Raw genomic sequence first — 17,373 nt, 5'->3', positions numbered from 1 at the left:
GAGCTAACCCGACGCCCGAAACATTCAGAATGGCTCGAAGTCACGTACTCGAAGTGCGGGGGCTTCCTCTGTAAGCCCACAGAATTCCCAGGCCGCTTGAAGTGTCAATATCAATAGCCCGAGGTGGGACACGGTGCGTTGGAGTAGCGAGGACCCTTATAATCTGGCAAGGCATGCGTGGCCTGCCTTACATCAATAGCAGGCGTGTCACCACAAGGCCTGGCTAACACACTCCGCTACGAATCCTGCTTCTCGCAATATTATCATCGATACCGCAATGATGAGACAATTATTTTGATATAATATGACATGTATATAAGACAATGCATTTAAATAATATGTATGATTATGCCATTAAGAAAAAAATGGCAGCTACAACTTTCGTCATAAACAAAATGATGTACCTACATATTTAAATATTGTGGATTTTTGAAAATTTTGTGGATTTTTCTAGTCTATAATGTTTATTACAACACTGGTAGGAAATAAAACATCTACCTTACATGTATGGGGAAGAACGAGGCTAGTGTGATTTTGTAACCAACACCAGAAACAAAGATGATGGAATCCGTCAGCTACCTCCGACATTACAATACAAAATCAAGATGCTGCCTTCAGCAGACGAAACCAATATGGTGATGCCACTGTAATTAAAAGCATAACAATCAGGAGTGGGTAGTTCGATTGCAATGCCAAAGTAATGAAAAGTACAATGTTCAGAAGTGAGTACTCGATGGGAATATCAACATAACTAAAAGTGCAACATACAGGATTGGGGCACTCAATTCCCAGATGATGGTCAGAAATAATGTTATCCAAGCTGGACACTAAGTCAGCTACGACTGTGCTGATGTTTAACATGCTGAATGTAATGGCAACAACTTCATACTGGATCGCCATCAATAATAGATCCCTAGAGCCATAGGGAAAAGGGTATGTCATTTCAACACGACTTGGATGTGTAAGTGGATGGCGGCTTTTAATACTTGGACTTAATAGTACTTTATGGCCCTGTCACACACACTACCAACACCTTCCAATATGTTGCATTAAATAAAGGTGGAGGGTTATGACGTCGCCGAAAACGTCACTAACACAGCCATGTTTTTTGGACAAGTTAGATGACTTGAGTATCCATCAATTATTTCGCATATAGGATGGGCTCTAATATGTTGGATGTTGGGATGCCGTCGGCCAATCAAAATCGTGCCTACTGAAAACGGAAATGGCAACCATTGCCATCACAACGGTTCTTTAAAATGACCAAGAGCACTGTGGCGATTAAAGAGGTTATAAAAGTTAAACAATTAATTTATATTAATATAAATGTTGTGTGCAAAAATATTATATAAGTATAAATGAAATTATGTTTTTTATTTTAAAAATTCACCTATCATTTAATTCATTTAAAAATAATATTATTGTTATTTAAATTTATAAATGTTTAAAAAATCTAAAAATGCACTATAATAATAAAAGTTTAAAAAATTCCATCCATTGCTGTGTCACATTATTTTAATTATCAAATTCATGATTAAAAATAAAAAGTTTGAGATAGTTCAGACCAATAAAAACCTTGATAGTGTGACATGATTTAAAACAATTTTTGAGGTTATCAGGTCAAATGTATTTGATGGAGAAAATTGGACGTCTTTTTCCATCCAATACTTCCCTTCCAACTCTATTGTCAAATATATTGGTGACATTTATTTGAGTGTGGCAGGGCCTTTACTGCCAAGTGCGACGTCATTGCGAATTTTAACAAGAGTCTAGCGGCAGCAACTCTACTTCCTGCAACTGGCTGCAAATGCCGCATTGCTCACGCTCGTTTCGGGGCCTGCGGCGCGATCCCGCAACGGGAAGCCTACTTTTCACTGACGAGAGAGCAAAACGTCCGATCGTGCATATTCGGTTTTTTTTTTTGTTCATTCTAAATAAATATGGAGGTGTTGTTAAAAGGAAAGACCATAAACAAGGCAACGGTATTTATTTGTAATTGTTTTTAGAGGAAAATACCTAATTGAAGAACCGTACTTCGTGGATTTGTATATTTTTCATACCGTATAAAATCTAGGAAGTCTTTGTCTTCCACAAATATTTTCGGGACGCCCCATATTCCCTTGCAATTTTACGCAACTTGTAATTTTCAGGTAAGGACATGATAACTAATGGTCAATTAGGTTAGGTTAGATACATTGTAAATACTTTAACATTGTGGACGGTTGATTTGGTTAGGATAGCTACATTAAAGATACTGTGAAATCATGTAAACGGTTTCCTAGCGCTGGATAGCTACATATTAAAAAGTTATTTGCTAAGCAACCATAAAATGATTTTACAGTATTTTTAATGTAGCTATACTTACCTAATATAACCAACCATCTACTAAAAAGTCTGTGTGGCTTTTTTATACTGGAGAGAAAAAACGCGCACTTAAAAATAAAAAAAAACATCCAGGGGGTAGGCGCTCCCGATCGGCCAACTTCGGAAAGGCTCGGCATTTGCAGCCAGTTGCAGGAAGTAGTGTTGCTGCCGATAGACTCTTGTGAATTTTATATAATGTAAAGAACATGGTGTGAAAGTACCAGAGACAATACTTGTGTTGCGGTCTGGAGACTGATGTCACTTGTTGGTTCTTAAATTGCAGGTGAAAGTATGGTGGAAACACCAACAAATGGTGGCATTTAATTTTTTATTTTGACATTTGCTGTTGTTGGCATTTAACCTATCGAAATTTTAAAAATGGGAGGAAAACATAAACAAGCACAGAGAACCAAGAACAACGCTAGAGTAAGTAACAATTATTTTTCGTGTTAAACTGCAACCCAAGTAGCACATACATTAATACATAATACATTATCTTGCACGGTTTGACATTAGTTGCATAACTGTACACGTTTTGTTGGAAATGTAAAATATTTGGTATTATAGAACAAATCTATGCATTAAAACACACGGTGATTGGGCTACTGAAGAGCTTTCAGAAGGGGGGTTTCACAGGGTTAGGAAACCATGGGGTGGAAGCTTCAGAGAGTTTGGAGGTCGTCATGAAGGGGGACACTTCTGGGGGGAGGGTGTTTTAAGGTGGGATGGCAAGTGTGGTTATGTTGAAGTTTGAGTTAAAAACCCCTTGGTTTGTTGCAAGCATAATTGAGCAGAATAAAAAAAATAATTTAAAGGGTATTTTTCAGTTCCTCTACATGACAATGGTTCTTAAAAATAACATTGCAGTGTTTCGAGTAGTTTTCCAGTTATTTACCATTTGAATGGTTTGTTAGGTTAGTTACATTTAAAATAAAGTAAAATAGCGTAGAAGGTAATTTTTATAAGGTATTGTTTGGTTTGAGACATTTAAAATACGCTAACATGGGCAGAGACCTTGTTTGGATAAAACATATGTTTGGATTAGCCAAATAATTGCTGTATGCAACAGCCTGTAGTAAAATACATCTCTATAAGTGTAACAGCCTATAACATTTTTACAAGCACAAAATCACTATTCATGTTGAAATTTTGACCAAGACACAAAAAATACTTATTTTCATCCTAAACTCAATCGGATTAGCAGGTTTTGGATTAGTGTTACTCCACAGTACTGTATAGTGGAAATGGATGGTTATGTTAGGGTAGTGACATTAAAAATTACAAACTCTGTTTTGTGGAATATTAAAAAAATATCCCAAAAATAAAATTTTTGTATTTATTTTTAATGTTGGAGCCTTTAAAGTACAAAAAAAAAAAAATTCCTTCAAAAAATCTACCTAACATAGAATGGTCTTTACAGTTTAAAGGGTACTTTCTCCCTCAAGTGTACTTTTATATCAGCGAGATAGCTGTTTCATGCTTTTATACTCTTGCTCTTTTCAGTTGACAGGAATACTCTTTCCATGCAAGTGATATAGCTTTAGTGCCCGTCCACTCTTAAGGCATCTTGAAAGTGGAGGCAGGGGATATTCGTTGTTTAGAACAAAGTAATTGGAAAGTTCTGCCAAGCTCACTGGCAATGCGACATGAAACCTTATCATTCCTTTGTGAAGTGTTTACCAATAGAAGCAAAATAATGCTAGGGCAATGTAACTAATATATTTACTAACACAAGAAGTGGAGTGTGTTATGAAGCCAAGAAAAATGTTTTGTTTGCATGTAAATGAACATTATTACTGCATGCATGCATGCATGCATGTGTGTTGTTATAATAGAAACATTTTATATCTTTAACTGAGTCATCTTCGCTATTTTAAATTTGCAAAATGGCAGCTTTACCATTATTTCTTTAAAATTTGTGAGTACCTTTTTTATATTTGATCTTTTTTATAATTGTGTGTTAGTTCATTTGTGGGCCTACACATATGAATATTAAAAATTCATGTTCAGGTACATTTTTGACAACTTGTTAACGATTTGTTCTACTTGAAGTGTAATTGCACTTCGTTAAACCACTCATTTAAAAGAGTACTTAAGCTAACTAATACTAAGAGATGAACTTTTTGAAAGGACGTATCTTCTACCAATTATTGTCATATGGTCCTGCTGCAAAAATTCGGGATAAAATTGCAGATATTACGAACTTAAAAAAAAAACAGTTACCAAGTACAACTACAATTATGTGTAATAGCTTGGGAAATTTCTGATGTGGACTGGAAAAAACCTGGAAAAGTCGGGGAATTTCATATTTAAAAAAATATGTAGCAACCCTGCACAGGGATAAACTTGGATAATATGCGGTATGGAACTTTCATCATTTTAGTTTCACACGGTTGAAACAATGGGATTATTTGAATTTACAAGCCTACAGTTCTGATGTATGAAAATGAGAAAAATCGTCCAAGGACGTAATGTTCCCAGATGGTTCATAGAATTATTTTCTTTTTTCCACCAGCCATCCAGCAGTGGTCGAAGTGCCGAACTGTTGGGCAACCAGGCCCCGAAGTTCGTTGGTTTCGGAGCGGCGAAGGATGGGGGGTACGTCCCGGTGCTGCCGGGGTTCTCGCTGGGGGGCAGCGACGTGCTGGACCCCAACATCAGCGCAGACTTCCAGATCGTCCTCAAGAAAATGAACAAGAAAGATGCTACCACCAAGTTAAAGGTATTTATCTCTCCGACTGACCCCCCAACCACTCACGTAAAGGCATATATTGTCAGCTAGTTATGACGTCACGTCCGCCGTTTGAAAATCCACAAATTTTCATGCTAGAAATTTGGAAAAAAAAAAAAATTCATAAATTATAATAAAATATAACAACCACATTTTAATTTAAAAAAAAAAAACTTTTTAAAAACACTTATGTTGGATGTCCTAGGTTCGAACCCGGTAAGAGTAAAAATAAAAAAAATATGTTATATACATTACATAAAATGTTGTGATTGGTAGATTTGAAATTTTGAATTTTTTAAATTGAATGATTTTGATTACGTATTAAAAACGAAAACCAATTAAATTGTTAGTGTTTTGTCTGTTTTGTTATTATCACTGCTAGTGTGTGGTACGTACTCTTGCTCTCGTTTGCTGGCCATCTGTAGATGTTTTCCTCCTATGGTACCGACGGAGGTGGGAGTCCATACACTGGTAGTGATGACTGTGTTCCTGTTATTGCATGTAGTGCCCGCCACTGAAGTCTACGACTGTTGGTGGGCATGTGACAAATTCCAAATAAATAAAAAAATAATAATAAAATAAAATAAAAAATTAAATATGTCATTTTTATATGCACAGTTGGGTCCACGTGACCATTTTGCCCCTGGGACATGTGAGCGTGCCAGTAGCGCGAGGTGCGTGGGCGTGTGTTGGCAGGCCCTGCAGGAGTTCGCGGAGCTGGTGGGGGGCTCGGAGGAGCGGGAGGTGAGCTCCGTGCTGCCGTTCTGGCCGCGCCTGTACGGCCACCTGGCCGTGGACGCGGAGCACCGTGTGCGCGAGGCGGCGCACCTGGCCCAGCGCGCCGTGGTGCGCTGCGCCCGCCGCAACCTCGCCCCCTACCTGCGGCAGCTGGTGGGCCCGTGGTTCACCTCCCAATACGACACCCACTGCCCGGCCGCCTCCGCCGCCGCCCAGTCCTTCCAGGTCTGCCTCTCGCTGCAGCCGAGTTGAGGCACCGCACGCGCACACACACACACACACACACACACACACAGAGACACACAGACGCACGCACACACACACACACACACATGCAGACGCACACGCGCACACACACACACACACACGCACACACACCTACCTATGATTGTCTGGTTTTTAATGGAAATACCAAATGCAGAAATGTGAAGTGTAACCTGATAGAAAAAAAAGAGAAGGAAACATTGTACTGAAATGAAGTCGCAGTGTCAAATATTTCCATTGTCTCGATCAACTGCTCCAGTTTCTCCCACTCATCCGCAGTTAGTTCAGCGGCTACAGTTGCATCTTTCCTACTACTAGCCATGATGATAGCATTTTTCTGCTCAGAAAGTCGCTTCATCGTGTGAACTGTTCCAGCATGTGGATACATACCTGTATCATTCTGTGTTGGGGGGGAGATCAAGCTGTTGTTGGCACTGTTTCAATTTTTTTAAATTTTTTTTTGTAGGAATGTTTGAAACTAGAGACTATATTTTTTTGCATTTGGGAACTAACTGGTTCTTTACGACAGGATTATCTACAAATGCCTTTCTCACCACAACTTGGAGAAGATGTGCAGCACATGGCACCGGAACAAACATGGAATCATCGAATGCCTTGGTGATGTCAGTTCTACCATCCGTCACAACTGCTACTACTTTTGTTGCCAAGCCCCATTCATTAAGTAAATCTAAAAGAAAGTCGTGAATGTTGTCTCCAGTATGGAGAAACCCTTGAGTGAACAAAAAAATACAGGCAACGCAGTTTTGCAACATGGCGCCCAAAGTCAACATTAGGAATCCACACAAAAAAAAATCTGAACGTGAGCAGCTCTGTTGGTGCTGGATTGCAATATGCGCTGAACCATAGAATGCCGGATTAAAGACCTTTCTCGTTAGTACCGTTTTACTCATTTCAGAGGACCCTGTGTTCGAATTCCAGTGCAGCCGTCATAGTTTCTGTTTTTGCACGGCTTTCCGAGATCACTCCAGATGATTTCTTGTCCACGGCTGATTCCTTTTCCAGCACAACTGGTCTTATTCCTCCTGTGTTAACATCTGTAATTACTTCACTGTCAACTACCGACAAGTAAAGAATTTTTCTTGCGGGTCGTAGTGTTCTCAAAATATTGAAATTGTGTTACAGATTGCATTGCAATGCAAAACTCATGCTGGGAAAAAAAAATTAAAAGTGCTTAAAAGTGCATAACTCTAGACAAATAATTAACAAATAAATTGCTGAATTTGTACTCTGTATTTTTTTTTTAAAAGAACTAAGTCTAAATTGGCAGTAGAGTATACTTTTTCTTATTTGCTTAATTTTACTGGGAACTGTGTTCATTATAAATAATGGTTGGTCATTTTCAATGCTGTTTTTTTTTTTTTTTTGGACTGCCTAGACTACTTTCAGCAGTACCAGCTGCTGATTCTTCAAAAAATGTTTAAGAAATGTACATTGTCCTTTTTGAAGTTATATTTCTTTATGTGCGTTATAAAAAAATAATGATGCACACGCATCACTGTAACACAAAATTAACAGGTTGAAGCTGCCCGTTAAACCGCTCATTAAGTCTCGAAAAAAATCTACCAACAAATTAGAAATAGAACCTCTATTAGTCACGCAGTTTGGCACGCTTGTTGCCTCTGATCACTGTTTTCATATTTATAATATTTATCCACATGTTTCTAGTTTCTACATTCAAAACACGTGTTTTAGTTTCATACAAGTGCGAATTACCGTATTTACTCGTGTATAGCGCGCCCTCGTGTATAGCGCGCACCACGATTTTTGCAACTAATTCCAAAGAAAAAAAAAATTGAAATTTTTTTTTCCCCCATAAATAAATTTTACTAACATTTTGTGGTACCTGATTATTTAAATTGATGTGTGGTGATGCGTCAGGAAAATACATAAACTCTGCTGTCTAAACGGAAGATAATGAAGCGCTATATCGTCACAACTGGTATGTGGAAGGAAGGAAGGGAGGGAGGCGTGCCGCGCTACGTTGCTAAGCTGGCGCGGAGAACTTGATGACTCACCGGTGAGGAATGGAGGAAGCGAAGAAGTTGCCGGGGGGGGGGGGGGGGGGGGGAAACTGGTGACAACATTCTCTCTTTCTCTCTCTCTCTTTTTACTAGCTTCTGAGCTGGCTTTCTGTAAAGGGGGGAGGTCTAAAAATAAACAAGAGACCATGATGTGCGAGCTTGCGCGCGCGCGTGTGCGTGTGCCTGTGTGTGCGTGTGTGTGTGAAAGAGAGGCCTTGTTGCTTGTGCGTATGTGTGGGGGCTGGCCAGAAACGTCACCCGTCACCCGGCAGTTAACGACTTCCACTCCTCCCCGCCTCCCCCCCCCCCAAAATTATTTTTCCCGTGTATAGCGCGCATCCTTATTTTTTTCCTTTACTTGAGGGGAAAAAAGGGCGCGCTATACACGAGTATATACGGTATAGGTGCTAATAAATTATATTCAGTAGTGATTTAAATTGAATATTTTGATTAATATTATTTACTATTTGTAAATATTACTTATATTAGTAAAAAAAATTGTCTTTATATACTTTTTCAAGTGCTCCAATATAATTGAGGTTAACTATCCGTATGTATTATTTATTATTTATTGATATAAATTAAAATATTATTTAATATAATTAATACTAAATAATATTAAATTATTAATGTTAAGTATTTATTATTGGTTATCTAATATTTGCAAGATAAAGTAATAAATTTAATAAAACATTTAATAAAAAAATTGCGATAAAATTTAAAATCGAACATCAAATTAAAATATTAATTTTTAATATTTATTATTAAATTGAATAAATAATAAATATTTAAAAAATAAATGAACAAATTTAATGAAAACTTTTTGACAAAAATGAAAAGTGAATATTAAATTAAGAAAATAATAATATATAAAAATGAATAAACTTAAATTATATTTTTGAATTTATTATTAAATTTATTTATTTTCTTTTAAAATATTAAATAATCATTAATAACTATTTAAAATTAAGAATCTTATATTTAGTACAACTTATGTCATACATATTTATTATTCTTAAATTTTGTTTATTTAATTTTTAAAGTTTAAACTGAACTTTATTGACTGTGTTGACTATCTTTTTCCAGCCTTTTATTATTTTATTGTATTTAATTATTTGCATGCAATTAAAAACTATTTTTTTAATGATGCCAAAGAAGTATTAACTTCTCACGCGGGTACATAAGTACATGCACCCATTTTTTTTTTGCTCATATTATCTGCGAGGAATTTCCTCTCCGCTGCTCCTGCATTTTTTACTTTGTTCTTCTTTAAAATTTAAGAACTGAATTTTAATGTTAAGCACATTCAAACTTTTAATCACAAACTTTTTTTCTCTCTCTCCAGGAAGCATTCCCGCCGAACAAGGTCCCGGAGGTGATAGTTTTCTGCCAGAACGAAATTTTGAATTACATTCACGACAACATTATCGTCCAGAAGCCACAGACTGTTGGAAATCCTCAGTGAGTGTTCCTGAGAGCCATTCTTTCCCATGGTTTCATTTAGTGCTGTACGCATGTTCCACACTGCTGGAATCTATAAGCGAGGTAACTTTCAAACACTAGAAAACATTAAAACTTTTGTCGTTTGTGTTTAATGATATTTATCATAGCAGTTCTAAAAAAAAACCTTTAATAAAAAGTATTGTGATATTAATAATTTTGCTGTAGCATTAAAGAAAAATATAGAATTTACAATAGCATTGCAAATCATCACTGAACTGTATTTTTGTTTGGCTTGTGTTTTGCTCGAGTAAGAAAATTAAAATGCATAGAATGCAGTGGTACAGGAACCATAGTTCGCTGCTAGGGCATCTGTGATTGATCTGTCGATCACTCGACACACCGAGACACTTTGGGTTCGAATTCCAGCGGGGTCGAACCCAGACAAGTGCGAAACGTGGCTGATGTTGCCATGGCGTGGTGGGTTTTCTTGGAGTACATCGTTGAAGATCTCTATTGACCAGGGTGTTTATGAGATGTTGAGCCCTAATTAATTCATTCATTCATTCAATATTAGCATGATGACTTTATGCTTACAAAATAATGAATAGTACATGTGTTAGGGATCTTAGAATATTTTTTTATTAGTCAGTACTCGTTAATGAAAGGGCCTGCCTAGTCAGCGTTGTACCTGCGTTGGTGAGGCAGGATGATAACTGCGATGCTCACGTAGGACAATGTTGATTGGAGCGGTAACCATAACATCATATGGTTGGGAAGTGAAGATTAAGGGGTAATGCAAGTCTTTTGAGTATTTTTAAAAATCTCATATCTAAAAATTATTCTGATGTGCACACGTTTTAACCCTTTATCACTCTCCTGTAGTAAATACAGTTGAAAAACTAAATCTGAAAACAGAACAACTCATCTGCCCTCAGCGCATTCTTAAATGCCCTTCTTGCAAACAGACAACCACTCGGATATCTTGAGCAGTTTTGAAATAGCGGGCAGGTGTGGCCCTCGATAAGTCGTACTAGAGCCGGGGATTGGGTGTTCGTGAACCGAGTGGTTGCTGGGGGGGGGGGGGGGGGTGAGGACTGATGGGAATAGGGGCGTAGCCAGGGTGGCGGGTTAGGGGTTCAAACCTCCCGTTTGCACCAAATCTTTAATTAGTTTCTTATTCATCACTCAAACAAATTTCATATTAAAATTAATAAAAAAAATTTACCATTACAATATTTAAATTTTAAGTACCGAAAACTACCGAAAAAAACACTATTTTACACCTTAAAAATCCAACTTTTTTCCCGGGGGAGGACCGCCGGACACCACGCTTTAATACTGGGGGGGGGGGGGGGGGGGGGGCATGCTTCTTAACACCCCCCCATACACAGATCCTGGCTACGCCACTGGATGGGGGTGGGAGTCCCCGCCACGTGAGCGAGCGCTGTGATGGGTCGCGGCAGGGCCCTGTCCAAGGAGGAGCTGGAGGCGAAGCACGAGCGCCTGCTGGTGGGCAGCCTGCAGGGGTACGCCCTGTACCTGGACTCGGTGCCCCCGGACGGGCTCGCCGCCGCCCGGGACTCCAACAGGAGGATCACGTCCTCCAAGAAGTTCTGGAAGTACAACAGGCATCCTTCCTCGCTGGTCAGTGGTAGATGAGTAGAAGGACCTACAATTTTCTGTTCACCCATGATTGGCGTTTTGGTTGAACGGTGTAGAAGTTGATGCGCTGCGAGTTACAAGAAAAAAATGGATAGCGTATAAACCTTCTCCATGAAAATACACTAATATATGACTTGATGTAAGATTTTGGACATACGCCATTGCTAAGCACATGTATGTCTGTAGAAGAAAACTACAAAAAACACAAATGACAAAAACACAAATTAAGCAAAAAGATTGCTGTTGTCAACAGGATATAAACACCACATAATATTCCATAACAGGAATATGGTCAACAAACAAAGAAAAACAAAGAAAATTGACTAACAGAACGGAAAAAAACCCCTCAAATGTTAGTCCTTTTTTCTTTGTTTTTCTTTGTGTGTTGACCGTATTCCTGTTGTGGAGTATTGTGTGGTGTTTATATCCTGACAACAGCAATTTTTTGCTTAATTTGTGTTTTTGTCATTTGTGTTTTTTGTAGTTTTCTTCTACAGACATTACATGTGCTTAGCAATGGCGTATGTCCAAAAGCTTACATCAAGTCATGCACTCCTATTGCACAAATCTTTCAAAGATAACACTAATATATGCCAAATTTCATGTGTGTTCGAAAACCAGTTCAGATAAACGAATTATAACTTAACTGTAGAACATGTTTCAAAAAAGACGGAACTGCTGGGGAACCCGAGAGGTGCGTGTGTCCCAGGTGCGCAGCGCGTGGTTCAAGGTGGTGGCGGCCCTGTGCCAGAAGACCCCCGACCTGGTGTCGGAGGAGTCGGCCCAGGCCACGCTCGCAGTCTTCAGCAACCTGGACGAGGCGGACCCGGTGGTGCTGTCGGCCGTCTGGGACGCGGCCCTCCATGTGGTCACCACTCTCCAGGTGACGCCCCGTTGCCGCTCTGCCAGCAGTATCTCGGGTTTCTTCCATTTCTCAGATTCAGTTTTTAAAAGAATTTGGAGGGTTGGTTTGTTGGACCAGTGATATGACATCTTTACGCCAAATACTGAACATCCGAGTATTCAAAGTCGTGGGACTCACATTTTCCTACGATTTTGTATGTGTCGCTATGTACTTTCGCACGAAAAAGTGGAATTATTGTAATATCAAATACATGTGTACATTCAGGGCCGGATTTGGAGGTCTGGAGGCCTCGGGGCAACAGAGGAGCGGAGGCCCACTGGCCCCAAATTATTTTCCAAATAATATGAACATTTTTTTTTCAGTCAAGTTTTCCGATAAATTATTTATTGTGAAATCAAGTAGATTCTCTTAGTATTAAAAAAAAAAAAATATATATAATCGGAGACAAGAATTATATGAAATTAAATTTTAGTATTAATGAATATTTCTGTTAATATTTAACAATAATATAATCTTGTATGTGCAAAGTACTGTAGGTGAAGGTAAAACAGCGAAAAAAAAAAAAAGAATATCAAAGGAAAAGATGTTTGCTAGTGGTTACTTGTCGGAATTTGAAAGATTTTTTTTCCCAAGTATCTATTGTGGGGGCCCTTTGTTTGTGGCGGCCCTCCGTTTGTGGAGGCCCCGGGGCTTTCGCCCCGGTTGCTCTCCCGTAAATCCGGCCCTGCTCATATCCTCATAAAATGCCACTCCGAAATTTTGCACAATACATTTGGATAAGTGAGGGTTGTGATGCATCCGAGCCCAAGACTTAGTAGCCTCACCTGTTGTATCAAGGAGCAAATTTAAGCTGACCACGTCTTGTATGCCTTGTCGTCTTGTGTACTGTAGTAATTTGGTACCAGTAATAAACATACGAAAAAACCAACCACAAATTTTTATATTTTGCGCAATTTAACCCCCATAATGGTGGAAAAGAGGTAAGTATATTTTTAAGAATAATAGCTATGTCTCCAAATTTTAATGAAGCGTATTAAATTATATTGGGTACCAATATAAAACTTACGAATGATACAAATTACAAATTTTATTTTTTCCAAAATTCGAACCCTTAGGTGGTAAAAAAAATAGTAAATATATTTTTAAGAATGATAAATACTTCTCTGAATTTAATTAAATGTGATAAATTTTATTGGGTACCAGTAATAAATACATAAGAACTATTAGAAACCACAATTTTTTTATATTTTGTGAAATTCAACCCCTTTAGGTTTTGTAAATGAGGTAAGTAAGATTAATAATAATAGGGGCAAGTGGATGAAGGTGTTATGTTACAAAACTATTGTTTTGTAAAAAAAAAAAAGGCTCCGAAAGTAACTTGTTTGCTACTTGCTTATGCGTACGTAGCACCTTTATCAACTCGTAACTATGTTATTTTTGAAGTTAGAGGAGAAGGTGTCTTTACCATTACATATAATGCATCATAACACCTTCATCCCTTGGACTTAGTGCAATTTTTTCGAAAAAATGTAACATAACACCTTCATCCACTTTTAATTAAGCACCGATTGCATAGTTCATATTTTGCGTGACTCCTCGACGGAAAGTGGGGAGGCGATGTCCCTCCACCGGGGCGGTCGGTGCGTGAGTGCGGGGGTTGGCAGGACTGCTGGGCGCACGTGAGCGCGGAGAAGCTGGTGCTGCCCAAGCTGTGGTCCGTGCTGAAGCAGGGCGGGCGGGGCAGCGCGGCCGCCATCTTCCCCAGCCTGCTGCCGCTGCTGAGCCGGCTGCCCGACGCCGTCGTCCGGGACAGGGCCGGCTTCTTCCCCCTCTTCTTCTCGCACATGCGGCAGGGGTGAGTCTCCCCGGCAGCTCCGTGGGCCGGTTCAGCTTCAGCAGTGGCGTAGCCAGGATTTGTGTATGGGGGGGTGTTAAGAAGCATGCCCCCCCCCCCCCCCCCCCCCCGTACTAAAGCGGGCGTTCCGGGGGTCCTCCCCCCGGGAAAATTTGGATTTTAAGGTGTAAAATAGTGCTATTTTAGCAGTTTTCGGTACTTAAATTTAAATATTGTAATGGTAAAAATTTTAATTAATTTTAATATGAAATTTGTTTGAGTGATGAATAAGAAATTAATTAAAGATTTGGTTGCTAAAGGGGGGGGGGGGGGGAGTTAAACCACTAACGCCCCCCCCCCCCCCCCCCCCCCCGGTTACGCCCCAGAGTTTCAGTAAATATTACATGTGCCGGAGCAAAATCACACTTGCCTGATAAGTAGCGACAATAATATTAGATGATTTTATTTTTAGGCAAATATAATTTTTTAAAACATATTTCCATGTTATATTTTTTTTATTTTTTGTGAATTCTGTATATCCGTTACTAGACTATATTTTTAAACAAAAAATATATTTGACTGACTAATATATATACTGCACTTTTAATAAATAATGAACCAACGTCATAATGTAAAACTGAGTCCCGGACCAAGATTTGAACCTTGGGTACTCCGAAATGTGATTGAAGTGTCTTACCACTGCACGACCTTGCTTCAAGTCAAGACGTAGTGAACGAACAAAGGGAAAAAGTCTCCGCCACCTTAGATTTCTCAAATGCAGGATCCATGGTCGTTCATTGGACAGATCACTCGCCTTCAACCAAAATGATCCAAGACCAATATTCCTGGCATGGTCGAACATGGATTTTTTTCACAACTTTGCAGTGAGTTGGTGTTTTTATTTGGTGGTACTTCTGTTTTCCTGCACTCATTCATTCTGTCAATGCTCTATTCTCATCCCATCCCCTCATTACCAGCTTCAGTGACTCCAGTTATGCCATCTTATTGTATTGCGGGGCGAAGTTTGAAATTTCCAAACCGAACTGTACAAGTGAGTTCGGTTTAGGCCTGTGCGAGGCTTAGACTAAGCGAATCAATCAAAGATTGATTTGACTTCGCCAGGAAATTTGCTATTCATTTTATTTTATTTTACAAAGCGTAGAGTCTAGCATTGATCACTTAAAATTCAATGATTTTGCCAAGTTTAAATATAATCACACTTCTTCTCTACCTTATCCTGTCCTACCCCAACATACTTTGTTTGATTTATTGTAAATAGGTGTAATGGAGCTTGTGTAAATGACTTGGTGGTTATTATTACTTGTGAAACGGCAATTCTTGTTACAGTATCAGAGTACTTGAAGGAGTGTAAGTAAAAATTTTTAATTGTTCAGGTTCAGCCAGAAGTGTGTGTACCAGAGCATCTCGGAAAGCAACGCGGTTGCCAGGTGCTACACAGAATGTCTGCGGTTCGTCCTTGTCAAGCATTTTGAAAAACAGGATCTATGCTTGGATCTCATTGAAAACCACGTAAGAAAAGTTTTGTTCTGTATATTTGCTGTCAAAAAAAATTCCAAGAAGTAGAGTTAAAATGTAAGCTGTAGATAAGTAGTAGTTAGTCGCTATTTTGAATTTAAATATTTATGACAGCTGAACGATGTTCAAGAACAATGTTAGAGAAGTGATGTACGCTCCACTATGTGACAAAAAGCTTCATAACCGTTTCATGCATAAATTATATTTATTTTTGTATCCTTTTATCACATGCCTAAATAGCTAAGTCATGAGTTCAGTACCTGTATGCATGCATCAAGCAAGGCGAAACTGTTACACTAGCAGCCACCTAATACATATGTTTTGTCAGACATTTAAGTCTAGGATTTATTTTTCTTGGTATGTCGCCAAGCTGTCTGGGTATTTACCAACGTGTGAAAAAGCTTTGATCACATAATTTCATTACCAGCTAAAGATTAGTATTTTCCATAAACAATGTTGAGATAAAAGAGGATCTAAATGTAACTTCACTTTTTAATTAATATCTTTGCCTGTGCTGGGATTATGTGAATTTGGGGTCAGTGTCTGACATGCCGTAGCATTACACTCATTTCAAGATAATATATGAGACTTTTTTTTTTTACAGGTGTTGCAAGAAACGTTTTTAAAGTCAAACAGCTGAATATTTTTATACATTTAAAAAATATATATATAATTATTCATATGATATATGATTAGTAGAGACCTGTAAAAATTCGCGGATTCGTTCTGCGATAGGCTAGAATTCAAACACGTATACCTCTTAAGATAATTTTGCTATCTGCTTACTGTTCATCTGGATGAATCTCAACCATTTTATAAACCCCTTGACCGGAGAAGGATCGAATCGCAGACAAAACCAGCTGGGACGACTCACAAGCCGGCAGCCGACGAACTTGCGTTATTTGCCCGAGCGTACAAGGGGCACGTGCAGTCTTATCCTGAAGGCCGTCGAAACCGCGAATCTTGCAGGTCTCTAGTGATTTGTTGATTAGGTGGTGCGTGAACAGGTGCTTGGTTTGTTGAGCTGTGATACGTCTGCGCGGTGCCGGCAGCTGGTCCCGGCGGTGGAGCTCGCGCTGCAGAGCGACAGCCGCACGCTGGCGGCGGCCGTGTTCCGCCACGTGGCCGCGCTGGCGGGCTCCTGGGACGGGGACGAGCGGCTGGCCGAGCTGCAGGGCGCGTTCTGGGCGGCGGCGGGCGGCAGCGTGCTGAGACTGCTGAAGGACCGGGACCCGCCCGCGCGCGGCCTGCTGGACCACGTCTCGCTGCTGTGCTCCTGCCTGGGCGACTCCTCGCACGACCGCGCACGCCCGCAGCACCGCGTCAAGTTCGCCGGCGTGGAGGAGGGGGCGGACTGCGACGACCCCACGCCCGTCCCGCGGCTGGCTCCGGGCGTCCATCTGAAGGTAGTGACACAGTTGTAGAATACTTTATAACAGATTGAAGCTACTTCGTTAAACAATTTATTCATGGGAGCATGATTACTCATCCAAGATATCCAGACGTCTGGTTCGGTGGTGCCAAGTTTACACTTGCAGTGTCCAGTCAGCTTGAAATTATGCTACTGTTAACGTACTAAGTCACCATTTACCAGTCCGATGTCCCAGAAGAAGCTATTTTCAGTGAAATCACAGACATCCAGTAGTACAGCTAGGATTCACGAGTGCTGAGCTGGGGTCTACGTTGCTTGGAGCCCACTTTATCTCGGAGGTTCGAGTTGCCTCAGTGCAATGGCAAACCATAAAAAATAGCCAATAAACCTAATATTCATTGTTTTGTTTGGATTATAAAGAACCGCCCTCACCGTTCCTAGCCTGTCAAGAAAGAAAACACTGCAAAATTGCATGCGGTATGTGTAAGTATGTTGAGCAGTGAAATAGTTCTGTGGAGTACG

At 39.6% G+C, this 17,373-nt stretch overlaps 1 protein-coding gene across 1 annotated transcript in view; it reads left to right on the top strand.

Moving 5' to 3' along the window:
• Window positions 1–2,557: 2,557 nt before the first annotated feature.
• The window catches only part of LOC134539656 (E3 ubiquitin-protein ligase listerin), a 42,714-nt gene continuing 27,898 nt past the window's right edge, over window positions 2,558–17,373 (top strand). The window contains exons 1-9 of the mRNA XM_063381842.1: window positions 2,558–2,790; window positions 4,880–5,086; window positions 5,792–6,058; window positions 9,485–9,600; window positions 11,046–11,226; window positions 11,954–12,127; window positions 13,774–13,964; window positions 15,338–15,473; window positions 16,532–16,885. Of these exons, the coding sequence (XP_063237912.1) occupies window positions 2,743–2,790; window positions 4,880–5,086; window positions 5,792–6,058; window positions 9,485–9,600; window positions 11,046–11,226; window positions 11,954–12,127; window positions 13,774–13,964; window positions 15,338–15,473; window positions 16,532–16,885 (1,674 nt within the window). The 5' untranslated portion in view covers window positions 2,558–2,742. The remainder of the gene's footprint in view (window positions 2,791–4,879; window positions 5,087–5,791; window positions 6,059–9,484; window positions 9,601–11,045; window positions 11,227–11,953; window positions 12,128–13,773; window positions 13,965–15,337; window positions 15,474–16,531; window positions 16,886–17,373) is intronic.

Source organism: Bacillus rossius, chromosome 15, assembly GCF_032445375.1.
Source record: "Bacillus rossius redtenbacheri isolate Brsri chromosome 15, Brsri_v3, whole genome shotgun sequence".
In the NCBI taxonomy this organism is placed as follows: domain Eukaryota; kingdom Metazoa; phylum Arthropoda; class Insecta; order Phasmatodea; family Bacillidae; genus Bacillus; species Bacillus rossius.
The sequence above is the reverse complement of the archived record's forward strand: the minus strand, read 5'-3'. Positions and strand labels throughout refer to the sequence as shown.